Source organism: Pollachius pollachius, assembly GCF_949987615.1.
Source record: "Pollachius pollachius genome assembly, chromosome: 3".
NCBI lineage: Eukaryota > Metazoa > Chordata > Actinopteri > Gadiformes > Gadidae > Pollachius > Pollachius pollachius.
The window spans coordinates 47308033-47334738 of NC_136936.1; the positions used below are offsets into that span (position 1 = coordinate 47308033).

Sequence of the window (26706 nt, forward strand, 5' to 3'; positions counted from 1 at the left end):
AACCTTTCCGTAATAGCCAATGAGATGTGTTGGATTGTTTTTCTTCTGGGAGAAAATGAAAGGCAGCTCACCCCGTGACCTTTTCTCCCAAATCTACCTCCATGTGGTTGCCAGGTAACAACTTATTATCCAATATGGCATCCTTTTTTAGATACAGAGAAAGGAGAAGGAGGTTCTAAATTGCAGCATTATTAAGTCACAGCAGGGAGGTTTGAGAAGCACTGTTGTCTGTCCTTTGGCCGTCAAGTCAAACAAGATTGGCACACTTTGAGACCACTCTTGCAACAATTATGTCACTGAAGCATGAGTCATTTCAATACATTTTGTGAGTAACTTCATCAAACTAAAATCCAAGGTAAATAGGCAGAGACACTGAATCTAATTTGAGCCTCTTCCACCTCTTCAAAGATTCTTAAACAAAAGATATTGTTTTTAATCTTAACTCTTGCTCTTGGAAGCATGTGAGAACACTGCTTCCATTTATTCCTTCATTGCCTTTGCTGAATAACGTGGCAGCTTCTATGTACTTTAAATATACACAGATATCTACACAACGATGCATAATTTGTTGGCAATGAGGCAAGATTTTGGCATCGGAAGCATTCGGGCATTCGTTTGAGTGGGCTTTGGATTGTTTGGATTAGAGAGCAATAACCTCCAAACCTATCTATTATTATCTAACAACATTTTAACTTTTTCTTAGCTTTTGATAGCTATTATTAGAGATTAGCCAAGATGTTGCCTGGACATACAAAATAATTGCATTTAAAACTGTGTAAACTGGCTACTTGGGAAACAATCAGGTATTAGACGTCATAGATCAACTCCAAATCCATTGTTGCGTCTCAAGCAGCTCATCGGTAAACCATAACCGCCACAAGGAAGAGGACGCCTTGGACCCGATACCTGTTCTCCAGCTCCCGAAAACCCCCGGAAATAATGACCGTTGTCCCTGGAGGTAAACCGTCGTCAAGCAAGGTGATTGTTTCAGAAATTGCTTGAGATAGGACTTGGTGATTTGCATAGACTATGTGCATACTACAGGATGTCACCAATAGGTCAACCCTAACATGTCGTAATATCGAAATATATTACCTGAAAATGGAAATGAGATCTGCACATTATCAATATTTCCATAACATAATTTTTTTTAATTATATAATTTATAATTGTATAGTTAAATTTAACATGGACTTTTTTACTTCCTTCAATATCAAACTACACCTTCTTTTAGGGAAGGCTTTTCAGGTCGGAGTCTTTTACAAAGGGAACTTCTCAGTGCGTCTTGTTGAATAACTCGGCTCATAAACGGTACACGCCCATTTGTTTAGGATCATTGTTTATTCCGGTAGACGTCGCAGGCGATTGAGTGCGCTGCCAACCCCTTCCCCTGGAATGTACAGCTTCCCGCTAATGGGCTGAGGGAGGAGAGAGAGAGCAGGAGTGAGGCGGCGGAGGGCAGGGCGAGAGAGGGAACGAGGAAAAAGGGAAAAATGCGCTAATAGGAAAAGCGCTGAATACATAGGGAGTTTCATCTCCTTTGTCTCCACTTGATTAGTTTAACAGCTCCTTTGATCTTTTGCCGTGATTGAAGTGTTTTAGTGGAACACGGGAGGAGGGGGGGGGGGGGGGGGGGGGAAGGCAGAGCTGCCACGGAGCCTCCGTCGTACAATGTGCCACCGAATGCCTAAGAGGCACAACGTCTTAATGTCAGGGCGAAATTAAAACACTTTTCCATTACTGGGCCCCTTGAATCTTAATTCATTCAGTCCACAGACTTTACAAAGTAGGTGACAAGGTCAGTAAATACTTATTGAATAAAGGGTATGTGTTGACCTTTTGAGAGCAGGTTAGATATTAATATCATTCCAGAAGATGTGTTTCTGGAGCGGGCGGGGATCGTGTTATTTCAGTCCGTCGGAATGGAGTGAGGCGCTTTGAACAGTGGGGGTGCCAGACAGTGATTAACAATATTTCCTGGCAAGAACGATTTTTATACCGGAAAATGGAATGAAAGAACTACTGCACACTGCGCTTCGGACTACGGAAAATAAACATCCAAACATGAAGGCATAGACACACATGATTTGCAAACATACATACAATCACATTATATTTTTTCTACCAGCGACAAAAGTAAAGATACCTAAAATTAAAGGGAACCACACACACACTCTCAGAATTACTCTTTCTCACACAACAACATACACAACTTTGCACCCACGCATGAACATGCACACAAAGGAACCCTTACAACATAAATTGCATGTCCAGACACATTCACCAAACAAACAAACTGCACACAGTGACATATCTTCTACTTCTCATAACCCAGAACAGAAGATGTCATTTCCAGGATGAACCTTGTATATCTATCCCCGACCAGCCATCAGTCATTCGTCTCGGCGTTGACCGACAACTTCAATCAGTTGAACCTTCTCTTGGATCTTCAACACCGTTGTGAGGTCAAGGAACCCTTGAGTACAATCACACACTCTCACACACACAAGGAGCGCACCACACAAACAATTTGCTACCTGTAATGTTGTGTCAATACGTCCAGACACAAGACAGATGCTGTTGTTATTCGGTCATTTCAACATTCTCGCAGACTCTCACACTAGTTGGGCAACCTCAAAGATCCCTTTGCCCCCCTCACCAGACTGGCAACTAATGGCCGCTGGAGCGTTCAGAGAAGACCAGCAGCAGATTTGTTACCGCCGCTGACATGTGGCCATGATGGATTCCCAGCAAACGGCAGATAGACCCTCTTAGAGGTGCACCGATGTAGCTTACAGTTGTAAACACCTTGTGGTGCCTTTGTCTTTGAGTCAGTGGCTTTGTTGTGGTAGCATTAAAGTAATGAGAGAACAAAAATGAAAGACACCATCTAATTTGTTTACTAAACCAATTGATAATCAGGAAGCCAAAAGCTAATTATCTAAGGGTATGAACACATACATTCCTACGTATTATCTTTGTGATCCATATTTGACCACATATACTGTGTGTATGTATACCCCTATTTCACAAGTTATTTGCTCTGTGTTTTTTGAAGGTGTGTGTGCCCTTGAAACAGCATGTACACCGTGGAGGCAATGACATTACCGCCACCTTTGGACTATTTATCCTGTGCCCTGGGAGACAGGAAAGCCACTGTGTACCACCTTGACACAGACCAGACCGCTGGTTTAATAGGGGGTGTCATCACAACCTCGCTGTATTTTTATTTTTTTTTCAATATCGATATCAGCATTCTCTCGGTCTCCTGTGGTTTACTGCAAATCCTCTGTGTTGCAGCCCGAGAAAAGACCCCTCTTCAAAGGTGGAGGTGGAGGAGGAGGTGGTGGTGGTGTTGGAGGTGGAGGTGGAGGTGGTGATGGTGGTAGGAGAGTTGGATGAGTTTACCATCAGGAGACATTATCCTCTGATTCTCCTTAGACCCCTGATCACTCCAATTACATGCGCTCCAAAGTGACTTTTCCCCGTCATCCGTCTGGGGATTTCCTTAGCCGTCAATTAACAGACGTCGCTTCCAATCTGCGCCGGCGTCCCAGAAACTGGTCATTTCCCATTAGAGTCATTTCCCCAGGATGCTGTGGAGCGATAGACATCTCCACGGCTCAATAGGGGAGACGTGCGGGAGAGGAGACCCTGTAATTAAATAGGTGGCATTTACTCCCAGTCAGACCCCCTCTCACCAGATCGGAATCTGCAATTACTTTTCAGAAAGCAGCGGTGTCAGTGCAGTCTCTCCAGTCAGAATGACCAATCCCGTCTTCCCTTCCCTCCCTGCCGTCCCGCTGGCAGCTTGGACAAAGAATGCAATCGTTTTATGGTCCTTTTTTCCACCGAAGCAACACTTTGTTTGTTTATCGCCACATCCGGGATCTGGGCCAACCCAAGTGGCTCCTACTGTAGGGGATGTAGGGGAACAGCATGGATGGGGGTATGGTCCACTTTGACCTCATTGTGGTGTCTTCACTGAGTGGGGGCTGTTGCTCGCTGTATCGGGGGGGACACCGGGTGGCGATGGCAACACTCGCTGGGGCTGTTCACAGACCACCTGCGTGCTGCGCACTCCGCTGCGTGTGGCATTTGGTGTTATACGCTCACACATGCATGCGAGCCAAATGGACATGCTCGACAGGCGCTCGCGCACACACGCACACATTGCATGCACACGCATTAACGCGTACACAAATGCACACACATATAGTAAACACGGACACACACATAAACACACATGTAAACACACACAGACATAAAACACACACAGACACACACATACACACGCACACACACACATTCACACACTTACACACATATACAAATACATATACATACACACACACACACACATACACAAACACGCACACACACACACACACACACACAAACACCCATACACAGCAAAGCACACAAGCACACACACACCACTGACAAGCACGCAGGCTCGCCCCTGAGCCTGGACCAGCCCATGCCTGACTTTGGAGATACTTCATCAAGTGCGTAAGGACCATTTGCACAGACGGCAATTAAAAGCTTTAGTGGTTCCTGCAGGCTGAGGGGTAGTTTGGGGGCCCCCAGTCGACCCAGGAGCCAGCACCTTATTGGACAGGGCTGGCTTTGTGCTGCAAAATGGCCTCGGTAATTTATACCAAATAGACTCTAGGTAGGGCTGGAGAGCCAAGAGGAACGCATCTGCATTAATCAATATGAAATTATCCTGGATGTAATTTGTGGAGGGTAGCCGTGCACCTGCTTTAGGGCTGCGATGGGGGCGGGCTCTTGGGGCAGGTGGGGCGGGGAGATGGGGCTGCTGGTGGGAGATAAATAAGTGACTGACTATTCCTGAAAATCGCACCGCCGGAACGAGACGCGATCGGCAATCAGATCTGATTGTCTGTCAGACCACGAGAAGAAGTGGGATGGCGAAGGCTCGCAAACGCTAAGAGTAATGAACGATGAGACGCCTTTCTGAAAAGAATACACCGTGGAGGATGAGGTGGTGGTGGAGGTGGCTGAACCCGTCTTACAAATGGTCTTGTTTGGAGTGTTGTTGTTGGATTTAAATGGGCTCATCAAACAACCTTGAATCCACATTGATGGGGAAATCACAATGTATTCATTACACTTGTGGATTTCAAAAGAACATTGCTCAGAAGAATGCGCATGTTTTACAGCGGGTTTGAGGGGGAGAATAAATCGATACGGACGGCGGGACGCGAGATAAGCTTGTCCTTTAAATGACCATATGCAAAGTTGTGAGATAGTGAAGATGTCCACGGGATTATCATGTTTGCATATCTGAAAATCAATCCACTTGTTCATTCACATGCACGGGCGAACAACGGTTATCCTTCCTAATCGGTTTTGCAATGCATGTATGTACACGTGTCCAATGCACATGAGAGAGTGTGTGTGTGTGTGTGTGTGTGTGTAAACGTGTTTGCTTGTGAGGCATAAAATGTATATACATTATGAGAGAGAAAAAGAAAAGAAGGTAAGGCACTTTGCAACTCTTCATGTGCAAAACAGTCTGGTTTTCTCTGTTCCTTTCCCCACCTCATCCTTCTTCCTGAACTCCTCAATCCCCCCCCAAACCCCACCCCATCCCCCCACACCACCCTATCTCCCACCCCCTAAACCCCCCTTCCAGTGTCCTTAGTGTCAGGTAAATAAAGAGCAAGGAGAGAAGAGGACATTCTCCAGAATGTGTCTGCCGCTGCTTTGGCAGCCTATGACCTTGCTGGTGCTCTATGGGCTGCTTTGCTCTCCATAGTCCCACCCCCCCCAACTCCCCAACTCCCCAACTCCCCAACCCACTTCTCTCTCTCCACATTTCAGACAGCCGCACACTCTCTTTATCACTTCCCAGGATCAGCAATTGCTCACTGACCAGTCTGTTCAGTAATGCATCCACACCAGGCGCCTCTCCAGCGCGCCTGCTCTCCAGATACAATGGACACGGGCTGAATACGCGATGCAGGGGGCTTCGATGTGTGCAGAGATTGGGCTCGGAGTAGGTTTGTTTGGGCCGCTATTCACCATAGATAGTTGTGTTTTTTTCCGTGGTGTTATTATTATTTTTTTTCCAGATTTCTCCAAACCTGCAACTCCGGTATTTCCATTCATTACACAAATAGGTTATGTTTCAGGTTTTTTTTATTTATTTTTTTCGTGTGTGTGTGTTTCAGGCGACTCATACAGCGGTGTCGCCAATTATGACAGTTGAGTTCACTGCAGGATCAGCACCGGCGCGATGGTGCGGGAATCGTGCTACACTCAAAGCACTGTCTTGAAGTGCAACTGTGTGGCTTAATTGGAATCCCCCCGCATCTCTGGTAGTGAGGGGGAAAGAAAGTGTGGCTCGAGGCGCCGTTGAAAAGACTTCCAAATCTCCCCTTTTTGTCGTGCCTAGAGAAGAAAGGGCTGGGGGGAGGGAGACACTGTCAGGGAGAGAGAGGGAGTGAGAGAGTGAGTGCGGTTGTTCTGGTAGTCTCTGTGCAGGTGTGCAGTGGGGTGGAGCGTCAAAAAAGCCCCCGAAGATGGACGGGTTATCTCCATCCTCCCACTCATGTGAGGGTTTAGGATGCACACCTGCACCTCTCCTTCCCCCCTCCCCCATCTTCTTCCTTCCCACTGTAGCTAATCATTCCCCGTTCTGACATGACAGAGGGAATATTCACGGCTTACTTTTGACTGGGTAGTCGTATGTCTATATAAGGGGGGGGGGGGGGGGGACTGTTATTGTAATTGGTTGGAATATGGCTTGAGTGTCAGCGGCTCCTCTCGATCTTTCTGGCGGCAGCGTTCCTTTGTTGTTGTGACTAAACAGACAATCGCGACAGACACACGCGACGCACTATTGAAGTGTTGAAAGAGATTATATGATGTGATTTTATGATATGATCATTCCTCAGTCTATCATCATGATCAAAAGGATACAGAGTGATCAAGTGCCTCTTTACTCAATCAATCCAATATCTGAGTGACTGATGGGGCATAATCTGGTGGAAATCTACCAGATCTTGTGAACTGAAAAGCAATCTGTCAAGAAAGCCAGAGTTCATTTGACAGTTGTGTCATGAAACGTTTTTTTTTTTTTCTGTATTTCCAGAGAATGCGGCTCTATTAAAAAAAATGACTGTTCGAATTCTCTCCTTACTTTATGGGAAATGAGCTTCGGAGAATTGTTGGAATAGTCTACTGAACACAGCTAATGGAGCATCTGCTCAGATTCTCCATGCTAAGTAATCAGTCTTGTCATTCTCCTGAAAGGGCTCTGAGATTGTTGGGATGGTGAGAATGGAAGCACTTCATTAGAATGATATAAACAAAGGGTGATTCGCTCTTGTTTGCATATGAATTCCACAGGGTTCCCTGCTGTCTCGTCAATAGCTGTTATGTATTTTAGTGTGATGAGAAAATGTGCTGCCATGCTGAAGCAGGAAAAAGGTGCAGCAGTATATTCATCACATGTAGAAATATGTATGAAAACAATATACTTGTTTATCTGAATGATAACGTTTTTTAAAAATGAATTTGGTCCTGCAACACAACTTGTCAATAATCAAGGCAGTAATATGACCGTAGTGCAGCACAGTATTTTTTATTTTATTTTTTTATTTGTCATCTATAGATGAGTACTTTTGCACCTTTTCAGGTTTTTTGCACGTTTTTGGTGGATTCCAGGACTGGATGGCTGGGCTAGGATTTGGCTGAAGACCCTGTGAAAAGAAACATTCTCGGCCGTCTTAGCTCATTTCCACAGCCATATAACTCACCTTTTCAACAGAGTGGGCCAGAATGATTTTACATCCAAATCGAATCAATGCAACTTCCTCCACAGCTGATGTATTTGCTACGTGTTTGATGACAACTTTTCCAGCATAGCAGACTCATCTCAACATTCTATAATATGAATATGTTTCCACTACCGCCTGTTTTTCTATTACTGAAACTAGATTTTATTATTAATAACTTGGCACTCTGGTATCCAAATGATACTCTGAGGCTTAATTCAAATAACAAGATGATGCTTTGACAACTAAACGATGCCCTTTTCAATAATACATAACCTATAGGCCTACATTCTATTTAGATATGTTTGCTCGTGCCCATTTTAACCATTTGGTTATCATGGCACGCGAATGGAAAAACGACTCTACCACATGATTCAACAATGGGTTTTCGGATGACATTTCTACCGTACAGTCAACATAAAGGTTGAAACGATTCAGAGGGTGGTTTGCATGGTTGATGGGAAATAATGGGTTCAGTTGGATGGCGCTCATTATACATGCAGCGCCGCTTCAAAACCCTGTCAGTGGATTACGTGCATGTCGCCTCAAGTCTGGCAGCTCCTGTGTGCAACGTTCTGTCGAGGTTGGTGTACCCCTACTGATACACAGCCCTATCTTCCCGGTACAGAACCTACTGCCTCATTGCTGTACTGCTAGTTGACTCGAGGTAGTCTGTCCTGAGGCCACTGTCGTTTGAGCTAGTATGTATGGGTTATTTGAAGAAAATTGTTTTTGAGAAAGACTCATACCTAACAATAAAGTGGGTCAGAAATACACATTTGGTTGGTTGAAAAGCGTTGGAATTGTTATTGATAAAAACTTGGTCGACACACAGGGATAGTTAGAAACCACTCCTGTCTGGGGGAGCTCTGAGGCAGATTGAATCGAGGTAAGGGACACATGGGACTGCACACAGATTGAAACCCTGTTCTCAGAGAGAAGAGAAACAAATTTTCAATTTTGCATTTTAATTCATGACTCCGTGATTTAATATGTCCCCTCGTCTGCTGATTTGTCTCCTCCCACGACCTCCGTCCGTTAAGAATGATGATGGAGGACGCAGAGCAATGATTGAGGGGATTCTGGTCGACCACAAGGAATACGTTGATAAGAAGACTCAAGGATGCATACAGAGTTAATGGAAGGGACTGTTTAGCATGGAACCTTAAAGAGATGTTCAGGAACCTTAGGTTTGCCTCATTGGATTCCTGCTGGCAATATATGAGGTGGAATAATCCTGAATGCACAATAGGCCCTGTTATGAGATTTGCAGACTACTTATCTTTTATTAAAGTGAGGCTTTGACAGGGTATTCACCAGAAGTATTGATTATTCAACTAACAAATGGGTCTCTTACTTCTTGCGAAGAGTCGCTCTATTACCATATATTTCATTAGTTCTAATCAAATTAGATACAATTGCAATTGTAGCCACTTTAAAGACATCCTTTGTTCCATTTTATGAATTCTTACCCACCAAGACAGTGAGCAGTTGAGCACATTGGGAAGAAAAAAAGTAAATATAGTGTGTGACAGGGTTTTTTGCAGAGTTTCCACATTGACATCTGTATGATTACAGTCTGATAAGGTCAGAGGGGGATCAGCCAGCAACAGCATGCCTTATTCCCTCCAGTCATGGGGTATGTCTCCATCGTTCTTCATCACTCTTCATTATGCTTCGTGTTGGATAAAAGTCTGGCATCATACCCCACTCTGTCACTTCTGTCTTCTGAGAACTTCTATACCAGTATAAAGCAGCAGCAGACAAAGAAAGGCTGTCACAGCCATTGTTTTTACTTGATATTCATGCAGATAGACAATGGTATGCCATATATTATAAAGAAGCTGGTATTAAGCATAAAAGCATCTATTCTCATTAGGGTACGTAGGGTGCCACTCTTGGTGAAACTGAACAAGGGGGCTCCAAATTAATAGCAGTGATTATAATCATGTGAAATTGAACTGTGAGCGCTGTGCGTCTCGGCGCTGATTGGTGCAGTGAGGATGTCATTGTACATGCGCTACTGCGTCAACGAGTTTTAGACCACTGAGAAGAATAGCAGATAAATGCAATTAATTGACTATTCTTGGGTGATGTTTATTTTTTTTGTTTTGTATGATTGACCATGGTTTGAGCTTGTTCATTTTGTGTCTTCTTGTAGCCTACCTGTTAATGTGGCAGACCAAGATAAAAACTGTTATCAAAAGAGCTAAAAATACAAAAAAAAAACACAGGACTTTAAGTGAATGTAGACTGATTGCTGCATGTATTGCTCAAACTGTGGACAAGTGACCATCCATCTTAGACAGTAATTATATGTTATCAAAGATCTACAGTGTTTCATTATTGAGTATTGTTTTCAAGCCTCCTGTTATGTTGCTGGTCAAATTGCGCATTTTAAAGTTTGAAAATCTAGGAAAAGTATTTAAAATATCTTCTTCAAAATAAAAAAACTGCTGGCCTTAATAAGTGCAAGGCCAGCGATTAGTGTAAGGCCAGTGATCTGAACATGCCCCTGTATGTTCCGATCACAGAGATACTGCAAACGAACGCAACAGAAGGGTTAAGAGAATGGTTTACAAAAAGAGTCCTTGGAGATTCCACATCAGAAACATGAGAGGTATCTGGCGTAGATTTAATGTTCATATATGTGGGGTTATATTTAGTTGCTCAGATGTTCATGAATTGTAACTGGACATAGTAAGATCGCTCTAGACACCTGCAAACGTAGAATACATTGAGGCTGAGAATAATCTCAGAGACAGATATACAATTTCCAATACATGCAAGGTGTGAACCATCGGAATATTTCGTTGATCACGTTGTGGTTCCGTTATTCATTTTTTATTGCGAACTGGTCTAAACTGAATGAAGAATCTACATAGGTTAAAAAAATAATGAAATAAATAAATATTCGCGGTAAAAAAAAAAGTAGCGACATATTATTATGTTTGGCAGAATCAGCTGATCGGTTGATAACAAAGCAGGAAGTTTATGTTAGCGCGCATGCGCTGAGTGTAAGGGCATTTTTTTTTGTGTGTGTGTGAGATCTCCAGCAGCCAGCTAGCTAGACTTAGCCCCTTTATTAAGACAAAGAAGGCTTGAGGCGAGACTGAGTGGAAACAGTTCAAAACAACGGACGATGACACAAGCCGCTGTGATGTGAAGCCACACGCTTTAGCTCACACATAAGGATGCATGATAATAAAAGGTGTGTTGTTAAAACGTCTTTTTTAAACTTTTCGCAATTGCTTTGGATACATTAGCTCCAGCTAGCCGCTAGTTAGCCGCCGCTAGCCTTGTTTTTCCACCTGTAAGCGGTGGCGTTTCGCTCCTCTCTGAGTGCTAATGTAAGCTAGCTGCCCATACCAGCTCGGGATGGAGAGCCCCCCATTTCTTCTCGATCGGGGGTTTCTTCTTGTTCGCCTACAGTCTCGTTTCGACGTGAACACCAGGATCCATTAAGGTGTATTTTGTGTATTTGTATTTGAGGGCTGGGATTTTTGAAGGCTTTAACGTTCAGATGATCTGCGTTGATGGGGCTAGCATCTAGCTAGTGCAAACGTTAGCTGCTTACCAGCTGGCAACGTTCTTTTCATTTAATAGAGTTGTTGAATGTAGACGTTTGTCGTCTGTACTTGTCTTTGAAATGGCCTACTTTTTGATCAAACGATTTAAAGCAAAACTTGTCCGCACCTGGCTACTAGCGCTAGCATGCTAGCTAACGTCAGCTAGTCAACTTTGACTTTTCATTACATGTCTTCGTTCAGGCCTGTCAGGGTGTCACTACATGGACCAAACATGAGCCTATGAAGCCAATTACAAGCCTAGGCTGTATTGATCATTTGTTAGTTTTCTTTATTTGGTCGTTCAACGGTCATATCATAGCTGTCTTATAGCATACCCACGACTGCATCTCCCAAGACATATCTAAAGCTAATGTCGATATTAACATGCATAGCATAATAACGTGGGATTAGGATGGCCATATGTTTGACATGGGACTCAACCTGCAATCGGATTTGTTTTGTAATGTTTTGGAACGCAAGTGTCTGCTATGGTGATGATAGTAGCACTTGCTTGTGAACGTGGCAGGGAGAGATGCTAACCCACACCATTTCATTCGGTTTTCATACGTTTTTTTTCAAATGGACATTTGGTAAGCGTTCATTAATGTTGCATTCTGGTCATCTGAGGTAACAGCATTGTAAACCACAATTTACGAATGTCACAGCCGTATTGTAGTTGCTACGTTTAAAAGTATACTACTGTAAACAAGTAGTCCATACACAACATGGCATTTCCATAAGATGTTGACACTATTTATGACGGACATCATCACATGTGTGGTTTGGAACTATGTTAAAATGTTTATATAACGTTAAAAGGTTTATTAAATATGTATTTTTTATTATAGAGTGGGATCTGGAGACAAGACCATGAAGCATCCAGCGATACCTTAGTTAAATCCAATCTTTGTACATTTCAAACACTCAGAGGTATGTTTCCAAATGTATTTGAATGTACCAAAAGTAAATGGAAGTTTTCATAAAAGGCAAATATTTTTTTTGTAGAATCTAGGGGCCACCTTTAACGCGACTCTGACTAATCTGACTACATACTGCAAATGTTAAATGTCTTGGGATCTGTTTACTTTTTGCCAATTGTTCTTCTCTATTCTTGGACGGTGCTTCTTTTGAAATGACTTGGCGGGCACTGGCCGTTGATTCCATCAACAGAGCTCATTTCTTTTCTCCATGACAGTGTAGATTTGGAAGTCTTGTATAGTGAACACAAGGCCCGGTTATGCACTTCCTCTCTTTTGTAAAAGGCCAAACTATATTCGTTTGGTTCATCTCTGTCTTCACACATTTTCTGGGTCAACACATTCAAACGTGTCCCCAATAGTTTGTCACGTTTGCTAATTTTACGGTTTCAAACAGTGAAAGGCACAATTTTACTTTACTCTGCTCTAGTGATTGAAGAAGGGATTGGTTGGTGTCTTTTGGTGAGTTTATAGGCAATTCATGTTTATAACTAGATGAGCCTTTTGGTCATTGCTCCTAGCTTATGGTATTACCTTGAACATGTACAATAGGTTAATATTGTCCTGATAAAAACAGTGTACTACTGATTGTGTTCTGTAGACTGCAGTGCATGTCACTGCAGTAGATGTCACATTTCAGTATCTGACAATACAGTTATACACAAGTTATATAGGCATTGCTTGTGAATCAGTTTAGCTCTGTGGGCATAGCTCATTGTGATAATCCTATTAACTCAAGAACAGTGTCATATTCAGAAGAGTTACCATATAGAGTACATCGTGATTCGTTTGAAACCATTCAAAGATCAATGGTGTGGGTGACTCCATTCTGCTGATAACAGATGCATCTCTTTAGTGTTTTGACTAGCTGTCGGGGACTGTTCACTGCGTGTCAAAGGACCTCTTTAACAGTTAACAATCGACAAAGTGTGTTCATGTGGACAGCATCAAAATACTTTTCAGTCAAATGAATTACATCCTGTTGTCGTAATGTGCCTCTGGGAGCAAAGTGTGCCTTTGGAGCTCTGGTTTTGGTTTGAGAGTAAACCACTGTTGTTGAGACGGCCTGTACGTGTTAACTTACTTTGTATGTGTGCGTTTGTTTGTGTGAATCAATAATGTCCAGGGTGTCTCTCCCTGCCAGGTAACGTGGCACAGGTCTTAAGGACGTCAGCAGCCTCCTCTAAGCTGGTGATGTCACGGGTTCCCACCCCCCCTCCGCCCGGGGAGATGTCCAGTGGCCCAGTGGCGGAGAGCTGGTGCTACACCCAGGTAAGCAACAGTCCTCCACCGGGCTCCCAAAACCTCATCACACGCCCCCTACGCAAGGCCCGCGCCTGGTCCTTGAACTCTCTTCAAGCCTTTGAAACGAGATTGCGATACGACTAGAGAAGCTGAAGACTATAAAGGGCTGAGGGAGAATGGGTGATGGTGTTTAGTTGGCCGAGGAAATGTTTCCTGTCATTGTTACGCAGCTGTCGTGATTCTTCTTCATGGGGATCAATGTCTATTGTCTTGGCTTTGTTTTGTTTTCAAACAAATTGAATTTGATGATCGTTCTATTTTTATTCTTGTTTCTTATACAATTTTTTAAAGAACATTTGTTGTAATATATATTCACTTTACTTCTTTCACTTTTACTTGCGATGGTGCTTCTTGTGTAGGCGTTTTCACAGGAAGCATCAAGCTTTCAACTGTTGTGAAGATTGTTGATGCTAATGCAAAGGGCTTATGCACAAGTGTATTTGTAATTATACATAAACAGGAAGTGGGATTCAACCTTCAGGTTTGAATCAGGGAGTAGTTATTTAAAGCGGTAGGTGATGGTAATTTAAGATTTCTCTCCAATTCTTTTTCAATTGTTTCCAGCACAGTGAGTGGACTGTCGCAAGAGAATTCAAAATACAAGACTCGATCAAACCAACCCTGGGTACTGAGTAAACAGTAGTTTACTACTCAGAATTCACAGCTTATCTCATCTCTGTGAAACGACATATATTTACTTTAGGCTTTAACCGGGACAATACATGAGGAATCTTATTTGGTGCTGCAGGATTCAATTTGATCATGCAAAAGTTACTAAACCTGCTGCCAAGCTGTGTGTTGTAGGTTTAAATGTTAGGTTGCATTGATTTGGAAGAATCACTTTTGGTTCAAACTTATTTTTGCGGTTAAGCTAGTCTTCTATTCATGGTCTCCTAGCGTGACACACAGAAGACTTGGCGTGGTTCAAACTGAATCCTCTGTAGACCTATCAAAGACTGTTTGAGTGATCACTCTGTTTACGTGTTACCATATGAGACCACGCTGTAAACATCTGTTGGGCCAGAGCGTTTCCCCCCACAGAGCTCGCCAAGTGCACAAACCCACCGTAGTAGTCGTTCTCAGCCCCGGTCACACCCTGCTCACCCTAACCAAAAGTATTTGTTTCTCAACACAAAATTCACCACTTTTCCATGACCACACCTTAGTTGTCTGAGCGTCTCCCCAAAGTCACAAGTATCAATAAAATCACATCTGGCAGAGCAGGTTATCCATGCAGTTTGTAACAGCAGAGCCTGAGGTTCGTCTGAATGAAGAATGCAGGGTTACTGGATCATCAGCACAAACGTAGTCTAGACTTGTGTTTAATCACTTTTTAAAGTCGGTTGCCTGGCCAAACCTGCATATTATTTCCATTAAAACGCACTGCAGTTAGGTCTCTGCTGTACAAAAGACAAACAGATGTGGACAAAGCTTGTACTGTGTTTACATTTTAGTGCCTAGCTTGTTGATTGCTTTTCTCAAAACGGTTTATCACAATGTGATGAGGACTTCATTTGGCCCTGTTCAGCTGCCTGCTCAGTTAGGTCTTGTTTTAGCTGTCTGCTCGGTTTGGTCTTATAGCCCTCTGTTTAAGTTAGCTCTTAAGTTTAGCCCCTGGCTCAGTTAGCCCTATTATTTAGCCCCCTCCTCAGTTATCTCTAATGTTTAATTTTGTTCAGTTAGCTGTCATGGTTAGCCCTCTGCGGCATTATACTTTATGTGTTGGCTCTGCTCGGTAAGCTCAGGTTTAGCCTTCTGCTCTGTTTGCTTTCATGTTTAGCCCTCTTCTCAGTTAGCTCTCATGGTTGGCCCTCTGCTCCTCTTGCTGTCATGGTTAGCCCTCTGCTGGGTTGGCTCTCAAGTTAAGCACTCTGCTCAGCTAGCTCTCAGGTGTAGCCCTCTGCTCAGCTAGCTCTCAGGTGTAGCCCTCTGCTCAGCTAGCTCTCAGGTGTAGCCCTCTGCTCAGCTAGCTCTCAGGTGTAGCCCTCTGCTCAGCTAGCTCTCAGGTGTAGCCCTCTGCTCAGCTAGCTCTCAGGTTTAGCCCTCTGCTCAGCTAGCTCTCAGGTGTAGCCCTCTGCTCAGCTAGATCTCAGGTGTAGCCCTCTGCTCAGCTAGCTCTTAGGTGTAGCCCTCTGCTCAGCTAGCTCTCAGGTGTAGCCCTCTGCTCAGCTAGCTCTCATGTTTAGCCCTCTGCTCAGCTAGCTCTCAGGTGTAGCCCTCTGCTCAGCTAGCTCTCATGTTTAGCCCTCTGCTCAGCTAGCTCTCAGGTGTAGCCCTCTGCTCAGCTAGCTGTCAGGTGTAGCCCTCTGTTCATTTAACCTGGTTCTCAGTGATTCCCCTTCTGTCCTCCCCAGGTAAAAGTAGTGAAGTTTTCGTACATGTGGACCATCAACAACTTCAGCTTTTGCCGAGAAGAGATGGGCGAGGTGTTGAAGAGCTCCACGTTCTCCTCCGGCCCTAACGACAAGATGAAATGGTTGGTATCCCGGCTAAGGCAGCTCTCTGGAATCCATTCGGTTATCACCTCAATAATGATTCAGACTTAAGTCCCTCAAGGCTCCGCCGCAGCACAGGCTCTCACCCCAAGCAGGCTTATCGTACCTGTGATTTGAAGCATTTATTCCTCTTTGTTGTTTGTTTGGTCCGTAACCCTAACAAATACTTTTATCTCTTCTCTTCGGCAGGTGTTTGCGAGTCAATCCCAAGGGACTGGACGACGAAAGCAAGGATTACCTGTCGTTGTATTTACTACTCGTGAGCTGTCCAAAAAGCGAAGTCAGGGCCAAGTTCAAGTTCTCCCTGCTCAACGCCAAGCGGGAGGAGACGAAGGCGATGGGTGAGCAGCGCCGCACGGTTCCATTGTTTTCCCCCCCTTTTGGGTTTTGTTTTTCCGCGTTTGACTCGCGGGGCATTGCGCCTGCCCTCGGCGTGTGTGTGATCGGTGTTTTTCCCTTTGTCGCCACCACAGAAAGCCAAAGAGCGTACCGCTTTGTCCAGGGCAAGGACTGGGGCTTCAAGAAGTTCATTAGGAGGGACTTCCTGCTAGACGAGGCCAACGGACTCCTGCCGGATGACAAGCTCACATTGTTCTGCGAGGTAATTGTCGGGTTTCTACGTAGGATTTCCTTTATTCGGCCCGAGCTGAATGAGAATAATGGAGCCTATCTCCGCTTGATAATTGTTGCAGCCATTTCTTGTTGGCTGTACTCATTTTAAAAAATTTGATTTTTTTAAAATCCCCCCCCCCCCCCCCCCAATTGATGACTGTGAGGTAGAACATGGCTGTTAAGGCTTTGGTCGCGTTTCATGTGTAATTTGTCATGCACTATGTAATGCTGCTTGGCTGTGTGATGTTTGTCTGTTTTGGTCTGGTGCATTTTTAGCACTGAAATCGTGCGAGTACTCCTGCAACAACCTTTTTTGTTGGAAAGGCAAACTCATCTTATTCATTCTCAAATGAAGTGTCAATGTTATGGCCACATTCAATCATAGACACAGACAGACAGCTGTTGCTGTTTTGTAAGTCATCAAAAAAGAATCCACTAAGAAACGCTGCAGTCGCTCGCTTCAGGGCAGAGAACCAATATGCTGAGGATATCTTAAATTCTTTCTTTTACTCTGAAGTTGCACAAACGGGAAGATCAGTGTTCTTGCCGCGCCGACCTTCCTCACCGTGTCGGCTCCAAGGCGTCCGCAGCACTGCGCTCTCCCTGGGAGTGCACAACCTCCACGCGTCTTGGCAGCACCGGTCCATTTGTAGCTTGTTGATCAGATACTTGGAAGCTCTCCTTCCACACCATGTGATGTTTAGAGAGATCGAACGCCGGTAGTCTGTGAGTACATAACAAGAAAGGGAAAGCTACGAATTCCTCGGCTGCGTGGATGACAAACTGAAAATGTGACTGCGCTAAGCGTCCAGACGTTAATTGTCTTTTCATTAACAGGAAGCGTATCAGTCTGAAACGTGGCTGGCTGTATATGAATAGATTATTTATCCTAGTCTTTTTTGATTTGTTTCAAGTTTTACATTTGTCCAACGGTCATCAGAACTTTCCCTGTGAGACGTTGCCACATGCAAAGCACTCAGAGCGATTTTTGTTATTCAAACTCCTCCAGTGTGGCTCTGCTTGCCAACTCTTCTCTATTATGACAAAACATTTCCACAGACTCCCCGCGTCTGACCCACACCGCGGTGTGTCAGATGGCATGTTGACCTTACCACTTGTGCAAAGGACTAAAAAGCCAAGGAAAAATATGCTCAGCATTATTAGGAGCCTGACATTTCTATGAGTGGTGAAGGCTCTGCTTGAGAGAGCAATCGAATAGATTGTGTCTTTTGTGTTGTCAGTCTAGACACCAGCCTTGTTTGTTCTGTCTCTTAAGCAGACTACGGTTTAGAGGACCATTTGATCTGGGTTGAGTTGCGTTGGATATATATATATATACTCGTTTAATATCAGCAATGTGACACCATTTACTGAATGTTTCTTCTGTTTTAATTGGAAAGTGCTCTAGGCATAACATGTTTCTGTTTAGATAGAGGTTACATTCTGTTATTTAGCCCGACTTGTTGTCTGAAAACACATTGGCATTACATTTCCAGTGTCGGCAGGATTCGATTTTGAGACGGAAGGCCTTTTAAATATCATTGTGTTGTTGCTGTTTGCTTCAGTGGAAATCTTTTGCTGAGCAAAGTTCATGGCCAGCCCCCCCCCCCCCCCCCCCCTTGACATCATTTACCTTGTCACTAATAGCACTTATATAAACAAATAATTGGATTCAATGTGTCAAGAAGAATAAATGTTTGCAGAAATGCATCTTTTCAAGAGCAGGATAAAGGAGGTGCCCCCCTCATTAAGATTGAAATGACATTGGCCCCGTAATGCCAGGACTTACTGGCAGCCAACCTGAACACGGCTATTGCAGGTTCCTCATTTCCGGAGAAATAGGCAATTTCATAAACCAATTAGGTTGAAATTGGAGTTCGATTGTCTCCTCAATGTTAATTGAGTATTTCAGCTAAAATGAATTAATCTGGGTAACAATTGGTTTTCACAATTAAGATCTGTTACATCCTAGTTTTCACACCTAACCGATTGCCGTCTCGTAAAATTGAAAATTTGGACTATCTAGTACTCTACGCTCCCAGTGGGATAAAAACCGACTGTTTGAAATGACCTTTCTAACACAATTTCCTCACCTTATATTTAGACAATAGTTTGAGGTGTGTGTGTTGCCCTCCCTCCCCCCAGGTGAGCGTGGTCCAGGACTCGGTCAACATCTCGGGCCAGTCCAACATGAACATGCTGAAGGTACCCGAGTGCCAGCTGTCTGACGACTTGGGGAACCTGTGGGAGTGCTCGCGCTTCACCGACTGCAGCCTCTACGTGGGGGGGCAGGAGTTCAAGGCCCACAAATCCATCCTGGCAGGCAAGACCCTCATCAATTCTGCTCCTCCTCACACACCACCTCCACCTCCGTCTCACACTCCTCCTCCTCCTCATCACGGCCCCACCTCCGTCGCCAGCCCTCATAGCGAGCAGGCAAAGTGCAGGTGTTCCACGGAAACCTGATGTCAGATCTGCTGACACCAGTTTATGTTTATCTTTTTTTCACACATACTGTTGATTTTGTGTTTGCAGACAGAATAGTAATCAAGGCGGCTTCCTTTGTTTGTCGTTGAAGTTTAAATATGTGGTGCAGCGATTACTGAAGTGCTGTGCTGATTGAGTTAAAGAGCCATTGAGCCCAAAACGCTACGGGACCGTTCCAGTTTGATCGGACGGAGATCGGACACCGAGCTTCCTGAAGTATACCCTTCGTCACGACGAAGGAGCGAGGTGTTTGTGGGAGGGTGGTCAAGCCCTGGGCACGGGTTGACCGAGAGGCTGAAGCCTCTCCGATAATTGTAGCATAAAGCTACGGCATGTGTTTGGAGGTGCGGTTTATTTTGATGCCTGCGCCCGGGTGGGGGTTAAGCTTCTCAGTATAATGCCACGCTGAGCGGCGCATTCCAGATACAAAAATCGAATAGTGTTCGAATCCAAGCTGAAACAGTGAGTTCTCCGGCTCTTTGAGAAAACTTGCTATTCCAAAGGCCTTAAATAGAAGACGAAAACAATATCCGGCAAAAAAATAACATCTCCTTCATCGGATTGTATGATTTAAAGTCTAACCAGACACTTAAAACTCAGACCCTTAGTGTTTACGTAGAGAGGGTGATAAAGGGTGTGTGAACACAAACGGTTGCATGATTCTGCGTAATGCGAGTCGCCCCTGCGCGGCCCGTGGTTTCCTCCTGTGGCAGCGTCCCTCCTCTCTGTCGGAGCGTGTTCGCCCCCTGATAAGCCCCCGCCAGGAGCCTCCCTGCCCCTGGGTGAGCGGCAACAGCAGAGGCCTCTGCCGCAGGCTTTAATCCCAGCTCCCTGGCCCTCCTCAGGGGCCAGAGCCCGGCTAGAGTCCCCTCCATCAGGGGCTCTCAGCGTTAGACACGGTGGCAGCTGTTCGGGCCAGCAGGACCCAAGGCGGATGGCAGATTAAAAGACAAATTAGGGACAGATTTGGAGGATTTAAGGAGCGTTTAATTAGAATTTGTCCTATTTCTTGGTGTTTGACATGATGACATTTGATGTCACTAACGTGGGTTGTCGTTGGCGATGCCCTGATTGGTCTTTGCATAGCACACGCTGTTTCAGGCATGATCAATTCCTCATTCATTGATCTTCGGTATTGATCGATTGATTAATGTCCAAATTCCTTTTGATTATTAATGGAAATGTACTTACTGTTATTCGTGTTTTCCTTACAGCGCGATCCCCCGTTTTTAATGCAATGTTTGAACATGAAATGGAAGAGAGTAAAAAGGTGAGGTCACATTAACTATTTTATATTTCTCTCGTGTTACTTTCCTCGATTTATTGCAATTCACTATAACCGCCCTGCGCTCGGCTGAGGCTGAATTTATTGTGCTGGAATCTTATCGATTAGTACACTCTGAGCTTGTGCCTTTCCCCCCTCTCCCCCCTACCTTCTTTTGGATTGGAACATTTCTTTGAGTTTTTTCTTCTAATCTAGTATCGACTGCTTCTCCCCAGAACCGTGTTGACATCAGCGACGTGGACCCTGACGTCTTCAAAGAGATGATGGGCTTCATCTACACCGGCAAGGCGCCCAACCTCGAGAAAATGGCCGACAACCTGCTCGCGGCGGCCGATAAAGTAAGCATGGCTTCCAGGCGTGTTGCGGCCCAGACCTTGATCGTGCACGTAGTTTATCGGACGTAGATGCTGCTTGTTTTTCTATTATTTCCCGGGCAGTTTTCATTGTTTTATATTCAGACGGGGGCTTCTCTGGGTACCTCGTCATCCCGGCTAATGTTTTGCCGTCAAATAACACTTGATTTTGCTTGCGCATGACTTGGACTCATTTCTGTTCACAGACGCTTAGCCAAAGGTGTTGCTTCTCAGGCCTTTGCTTCCGTACACTACAACACCACCACCAAAATAAACATTGCCTAATATGAAACAGAATAGCAGACTTCAAACGCTGCGACACTCGCTTCCCCCAAGTGGAGTTGTTTGCCTTGACTTTGTTCTTTTTTTACTTCTTAAAAGGAAACTCTGTCGCCGCAGTGTGGGCTTAAAATGTCAAACTGTACGGCACTCCGGCTCTCTGGCCCAGCCCTGACCTCAGAAATGTCCCCCTCTCTCTCTCCCACCCCCCCCCACCCCCACCCCCCCCCACTCCTCTTCCCAGTACGCTCTGGAGCGTTTAAAGGTCATGTGCGAGGAGGCCCTGTGCAACAGCCTCTCGGTGGAGAACGTGGCCGACACCCTCATACTGGCAGACCTGCACAGCGCTGAGCAGCTCAAAGCACAAGCCATAGATTTTATCAACAGGCAAGTGTCTCCTCCTCTGCTCCCCTTCCCCCTCCTCCCAACCCCCTCTCTCCCCCCCCCCCCCAAAAAAAAAAGGAGGGGGCCAAAAAAAACTCCCTGTGATAAATTTCTGCTGCCATTTCTGTTTACCAGTCTTGAATGCTTACCTTTTTATCTCGCCGCCATAGGTGCAGTGTCCTGAGACAGCTGGGCTGTAAAGATGGGAAGAACTGGAATAGCAAGTATGTAATTAGCTGATAGAAGTGACACAAGATTAATAACGGGCCTCTTATCTCGGTTCCCCCAACCCGAATGCATTAGAATTCTCTCCCCCTTTTTTCCCTGCGAGCTCCGGCACACTCTACCGTGCCGCGCGGCTCGGCTCGTTCCGCGAGCCGTCCACCCTATCTCCTAGATCGTCGCTTTATTAATAGACTCATACCTGGGGGAGGGGGCGGAGGGAGGGGTTAAACGGGGAATTTTTTTGAGAGCTATTCTGCCAGGAACGCGCTGTTTTAAATGAAAGTTTGACTTAGCATGTTGTGGCTGTAGGACACCTTGAGGAGGCCCTCTTTGTGTGAGCTTAGTGGGATGTGGTTCCTCATGCGACCGACACCAGTGAGCTTTTAGTTTCATCTGATTCCAATGGCCCTGTGGTCATTGAGTGTCGGGGGCCCGGTTTTCGTCGGGCTCCGGTTCCTTGTCGGGGGGCCTGGTTCTTTGTCGGGGGGCCTGGTTCTTTGTCGGGGGGCCCGGTTCCTCGCTGTTGGGGGCCCGGTTCCTCGCGGGTGGGGGCCCGGTTCCTCGCGGTTGGGGGCCCGGTTCCTCGCGGGTGGGTGCCCGGTTCCTCGCCGGGGGCCCGGTTCTTCGCCGGGGGGACAGGTTCCTCAACGGGGGGTGCCCGGTTCCTTGCCGGGGGCCCGGTTCCTCGTCGGGGGGCCCCGGTTCCTCGCCGGGGGGTGCCCGGTTCCTCGCCGGGGGGGCCCCGGTTCCTCGCCGGGGGGTGCCCGACGAGAACTGGGGCCCCCGGCGAGGAACCGGGCCTCAGCCTGGCCCCGGCCCTCAGCTCTGTTCTCCTTGCTGACGTCCTGCCGTCTGTCCCCTGCAGCCACGCCACGGACATCATGGAGACGGCGGGCTGGAAGTCCATGATCCAGTCCCACCCGCACCTCGTGGCAGAGGCCTTCCGCGCCCTGGCGTCCGCACAATGCCCCCCCTTCGGTCTGCCCCGGAAGCGCCTAAAACAGTCGTGACCGACCCCGGCAGCAGCACCAAATCCCCCCTCCCCACACCCAGCCCCAACCTGTGGCCCTGTAGGACTTTTTTTACTGGAGGAGTGACGCACGGAGGACGTGGCCGGGGACGGACTTGAGGTCAGAGCTCTCTTCCACCACACACCACCAAAGTGGGGCACCCCGGCAACAAGAGTACAGTACGAGTGAAGTACGGGTTCGGCCGTGCGGACGGACGGACGGACGGACGCGCACGTGACACGGAGGTGGGGGCGAGAGAGGGATGGGATTCGATCCGCGGCGGCGTTCCGTTGTCTCGTTCCGGCCGTTCCCGGCGGGAACCTCTCCGGTCCTGGAAAGAGAGGCGTGTTCTTCTGCTGTTTTTTTTTTTTTTCCTTTTTTTTTTTTTTTTTGGATTTCCACTTACTTTCAAAATGGCCTTAATATATATCTGCCATTGCTCTGGAGCGCGTCTAGAGACCCTTTGTCTATTTTTCTCTGTGCCTGCCTTGTCCCCGTGACCAGGCCTCCTCCAGATTGCACTAGTTCCCATGGATATAGTCCTTTTTTCATATGAAGTTCTATACGCATCAAAGGGTTTGATGAAAATGGGAAGATATTATATATTTCTAATGTTTAGCCCGTTTTGAGACTAGACATTATCCACAAACAAAAAAAAACAACAACAAATGAAACGTCGTGAGCGAACGCTTTTCAGTGCAAGGTCAACTCTTTACACTTTTTAAAAAGATGAGTATGCCCCATATTGATGGCACCATTTCTATGTAAATGACAATTTGAACCATCTTCAGAAGACCAGTGTAAAAGACAGTATGTTCAGATGTGTATTTTTTGGGGTGGGGGGGGGGGAAGCGACCACAATAACAACCCAGTGTCCTAAAGACCCTGTGTTGACGTTTAATTTCTACGTATGGCAGTGATGTCAATACTCTGGCCCCTGGTCTAATTTTTGTTTTTTCATTTTATTTAAAGAGTCAACACTCAAATCAAACCCCAGGACTCGCAACGAAGCTAGTGCAACGGTGGATTCTGATTGGCTCAAAGTGGTGCCGTGTGGTGTCAATTGACTTAAGGGACATCCCCCCCCCCCCGGCGGCAGTTTCAGCCAATCAGAGCAATGCTTTTGCTTGCAGTGAGCAGCAGGAGCAAGCGGGTTTTCACCTGTTGGTCTGAGGTTTGGTTTCCGGTGTTCTCTTTAAAACCATTGGACGAATATGGGGACTATTTACCCGTTCTATTTGACATATAATCCAGAAACATAGGTCTGTGAACTGCTATAGATAAAATTTTCCAGAGAATTTAGCTTTCCATAGTATTACCAACTTGCGAATATTATATACTCGATATATTGTGGTTAACAAAAAAAAATGGAGAGTCTAATGCATGGTCATGTGCTGTTGAAAAAAAAAGGTGTTCTCGTACCGATTTATTGTTTTTGTTTCGTTTTTTTTAAAGCCAACATTTCTCTGCAATGATCAGAATAACTTGTGCAGAACGAAGAGGAGAATGGATACTGTGTGGGGAGGGGACGGGGTTGGGGGGGAACCGTTGACTCCAACCTGCTTGGGTTTGTATAGGATGCTGAGCATCACTACTCTTGGAGCCTTGTACTTATGTGTGTGGACGGGGGTGGGAGGGTGGGAGGGGGGATGGGGATCTTTATCTGGTTACCTGTTAATCCACCTTGTTTCCTTACAAAGTATGGTATGAACGGCGCTTTGGAAGATGTTGTAAATTAACAGAGTAGCATCCGTTTATGAATGGCGTTACTCACGGTCCAGTGTCACGATGTTGTTGGAACTTTTTTTTTTTTTTTTTTGGAAGAGGAAAAAAACGTGAAGTTGTCTGCAAGAATGCCTGCATTAACCCATTAAAACTTTTTTTCCAGCAGTATGGATTGGCCCGTTTCTTTTTAAATGGATATCCGGCACAATGGTTTTCAAATCCAGTTGCGTCATGTTCAGAGATGATGGCGTCAGTCTTTATTTAGCCTTTCAGGGACCGCCGTGTCTGCACTGTAGTCGTTCACAAATGTCACAATGAGGATTTAATTATGACCCCCTTTTAATTTTTTGCGCTGTAGGTCCCGGTAAGAAAGCAAGAATACGCCCATTTCTAACTAAACTAGGTTAAGATTCATGACAGTTCATTCACATTGCATAATAAAGGACATTTATGCATGTGTTTTTTATTACAAGTGCATGATTAACTGCGATTGTGTTTTAAATGTAGCTGAACATACCAACCTTTCAAAAAATGCATAAAAAATGAAATCTACTTAAGTAAAATGTGATAGTGTTTACTCACGCCTCTAAACAGACAGAGGTTTTAAACGGCATTACCGCTAATTGGGGTATTAGCAGAACTATTAAAAAACGCACACAGTGAGGTTTGTAATACATGAATAGACTAATCAGAGAACGACCATGGCGCTCTGCTCAGAACAGAGACGTCTTCTGCAGGAGCTGTTGGGAGACGCCCATCTCGCGCTCTCGCTCCACAGACCCACGGAGTAACGCCCAGATATGATCTGCACTTAAGCACACCCCCTCCCTGACGGCACCATTTATCTCTGCCCCGCCCCCGCTCCCTCTCCATGCTACCTACACACGAGCCCTCCGGTATCCAGCTATGGAGAGGCTCTACCGGTCAGAGCTCCACAGACGCACTCCTATCAGCCTCACTGTGGTCTCCATAGCCCAGAGTTAGGAGGTGGTTCTACTGGTCAGAGCTCCACAGACGCACTCCTATCAGCCTCACTCTGGTCTCCATAGCTGGAGACCAGAGTGAGGCTGATAGGGGTGCGTCTGTGGATCTCCGACCGGTAGACCCACCTCCATCCCCCAAAGGCCATCCACTGTACAGCCCCTCCAGAAAAACGCGATTATGCGCTCGCATAATACAACGCATAATCAGCCAAAGTCCCCATATTCATGCGGTGGCCGCATTTTTTCAAATATGCCGCACTTTCACCGCATAAATTGCCAATTTCCGCGCAAAATATGCGGGGCTTGCATGATTTCATAATCCCCGCATTTTCATTGCAAAAAAGTCACATATATCTTAGCAGAAAGGTGAAAAATGTTGCGTTTACTACACACAAGAGCAGCCATTTCCCCCTGTTGCAATGGGAACGTTATGAAGTGACGTAATTACGCGACGTGAACGTCATCGAAAAGCTGCATTTTTCGCAAGTTCACGCATTTTTTCGCAAGTTCCCGCAATTTCATCGCATAAAATGACATAAATATGCCGCATATTTCATCACATTTTTTAAGAAAACGTGCCGCATAATCAAGGATTTTTGGCCGCAACAATCACGAAAAAACGCCACATTTTTCTGGACGGACTGACTGTAGGAGGCTGGTTAACAAGGAAACGCAAATCGATTAAACCCTAGCTTCTTCTTTCTGCAGTACACGTTTAAACTATTGGAGGAAATTGTTTGTTTTGAGTTGGTCTTTCATTGGTTCTTGTTTGAGGAGATCCAACAAGACTATCAATTTAGTTTTTTCCTCCGCCAGAGCATCAGAATCCAAAATCTTTTCTGCTTGGTTTTGATCTACAAATTACTTTATTACCATACACCTTATTTTCATAATTCTTTCATTTTAAAAAATGAAAAATATTTTATCTCAATCCACTTAAAAAAACTGGACAAATTGACCATGCACATTAGAGCTTGTCCACCTATACGTGTATCCATATGTCCCCACTCCCCTCTGTGTGTGTGTGTGTGTGTGTGTGTGTGTGTGTGTGTGTGTGTGTGTGTGTGTGTGTGTGTGTGTGTGTGTGTGTGCGTGTGTGTGTCTGTGTGTGTGTCTCTGAGGCGACCTGCCCCTTCAGAGTGGATGCTTCGCCCCTGATCAGATAAGAGTAATGGAAGGGACTGAAAGACCCCTGTCCCTGATGGTCAC

At 45.4% G+C, this 26706-nt stretch overlaps 1 protein-coding gene across 4 annotated transcripts; it reads left to right on the forward strand.

Annotated features, from left to right (window-relative positions):
* Positions 1-10866: 10866 nt before the first annotated feature.
* Positions 10867-24303, forward strand: spopla (speckle type BTB/POZ protein like a). Of its 4 annotated transcripts, none has more exons than XM_079733970.1 (12): positions 10889-11019; positions 12226-12307; positions 13481-13626; positions 16014-16135; positions 16344-16495; positions 16628-16755; positions 18912-19089; positions 20468-20523; positions 20754-20876; positions 21415-21557; positions 21725-21778; positions 22645-24303. In XM_079733970.1, the coding sequence occupies exons 3-12, from the start codon at positions 13549-13551 to the stop codon at positions 22787-22789; spliced, it is 1179 nt and encodes a 392-aa protein (XP_079590096.1). In that variant the 5' UTR covers positions 10889-11019; positions 12226-12307; positions 13481-13548; the 3' UTR covers positions 22790-24303. The 4 variants fall into 4 exon arrangements, with proteins under 4 accessions (XP_079590094.1, XP_079590096.1, XP_079590095.1 ...); XM_079733969.1 differs by having other exon boundaries at positions 13499-13626; XM_079733971.1 differs by lacking the exon at positions 10889-11019 and adding an exon at positions 11173-11274 and having other exon boundaries at positions 13499-13626.
* The last annotated feature ends 2403 nt before the right edge of the window (positions 24304-26706 follow it).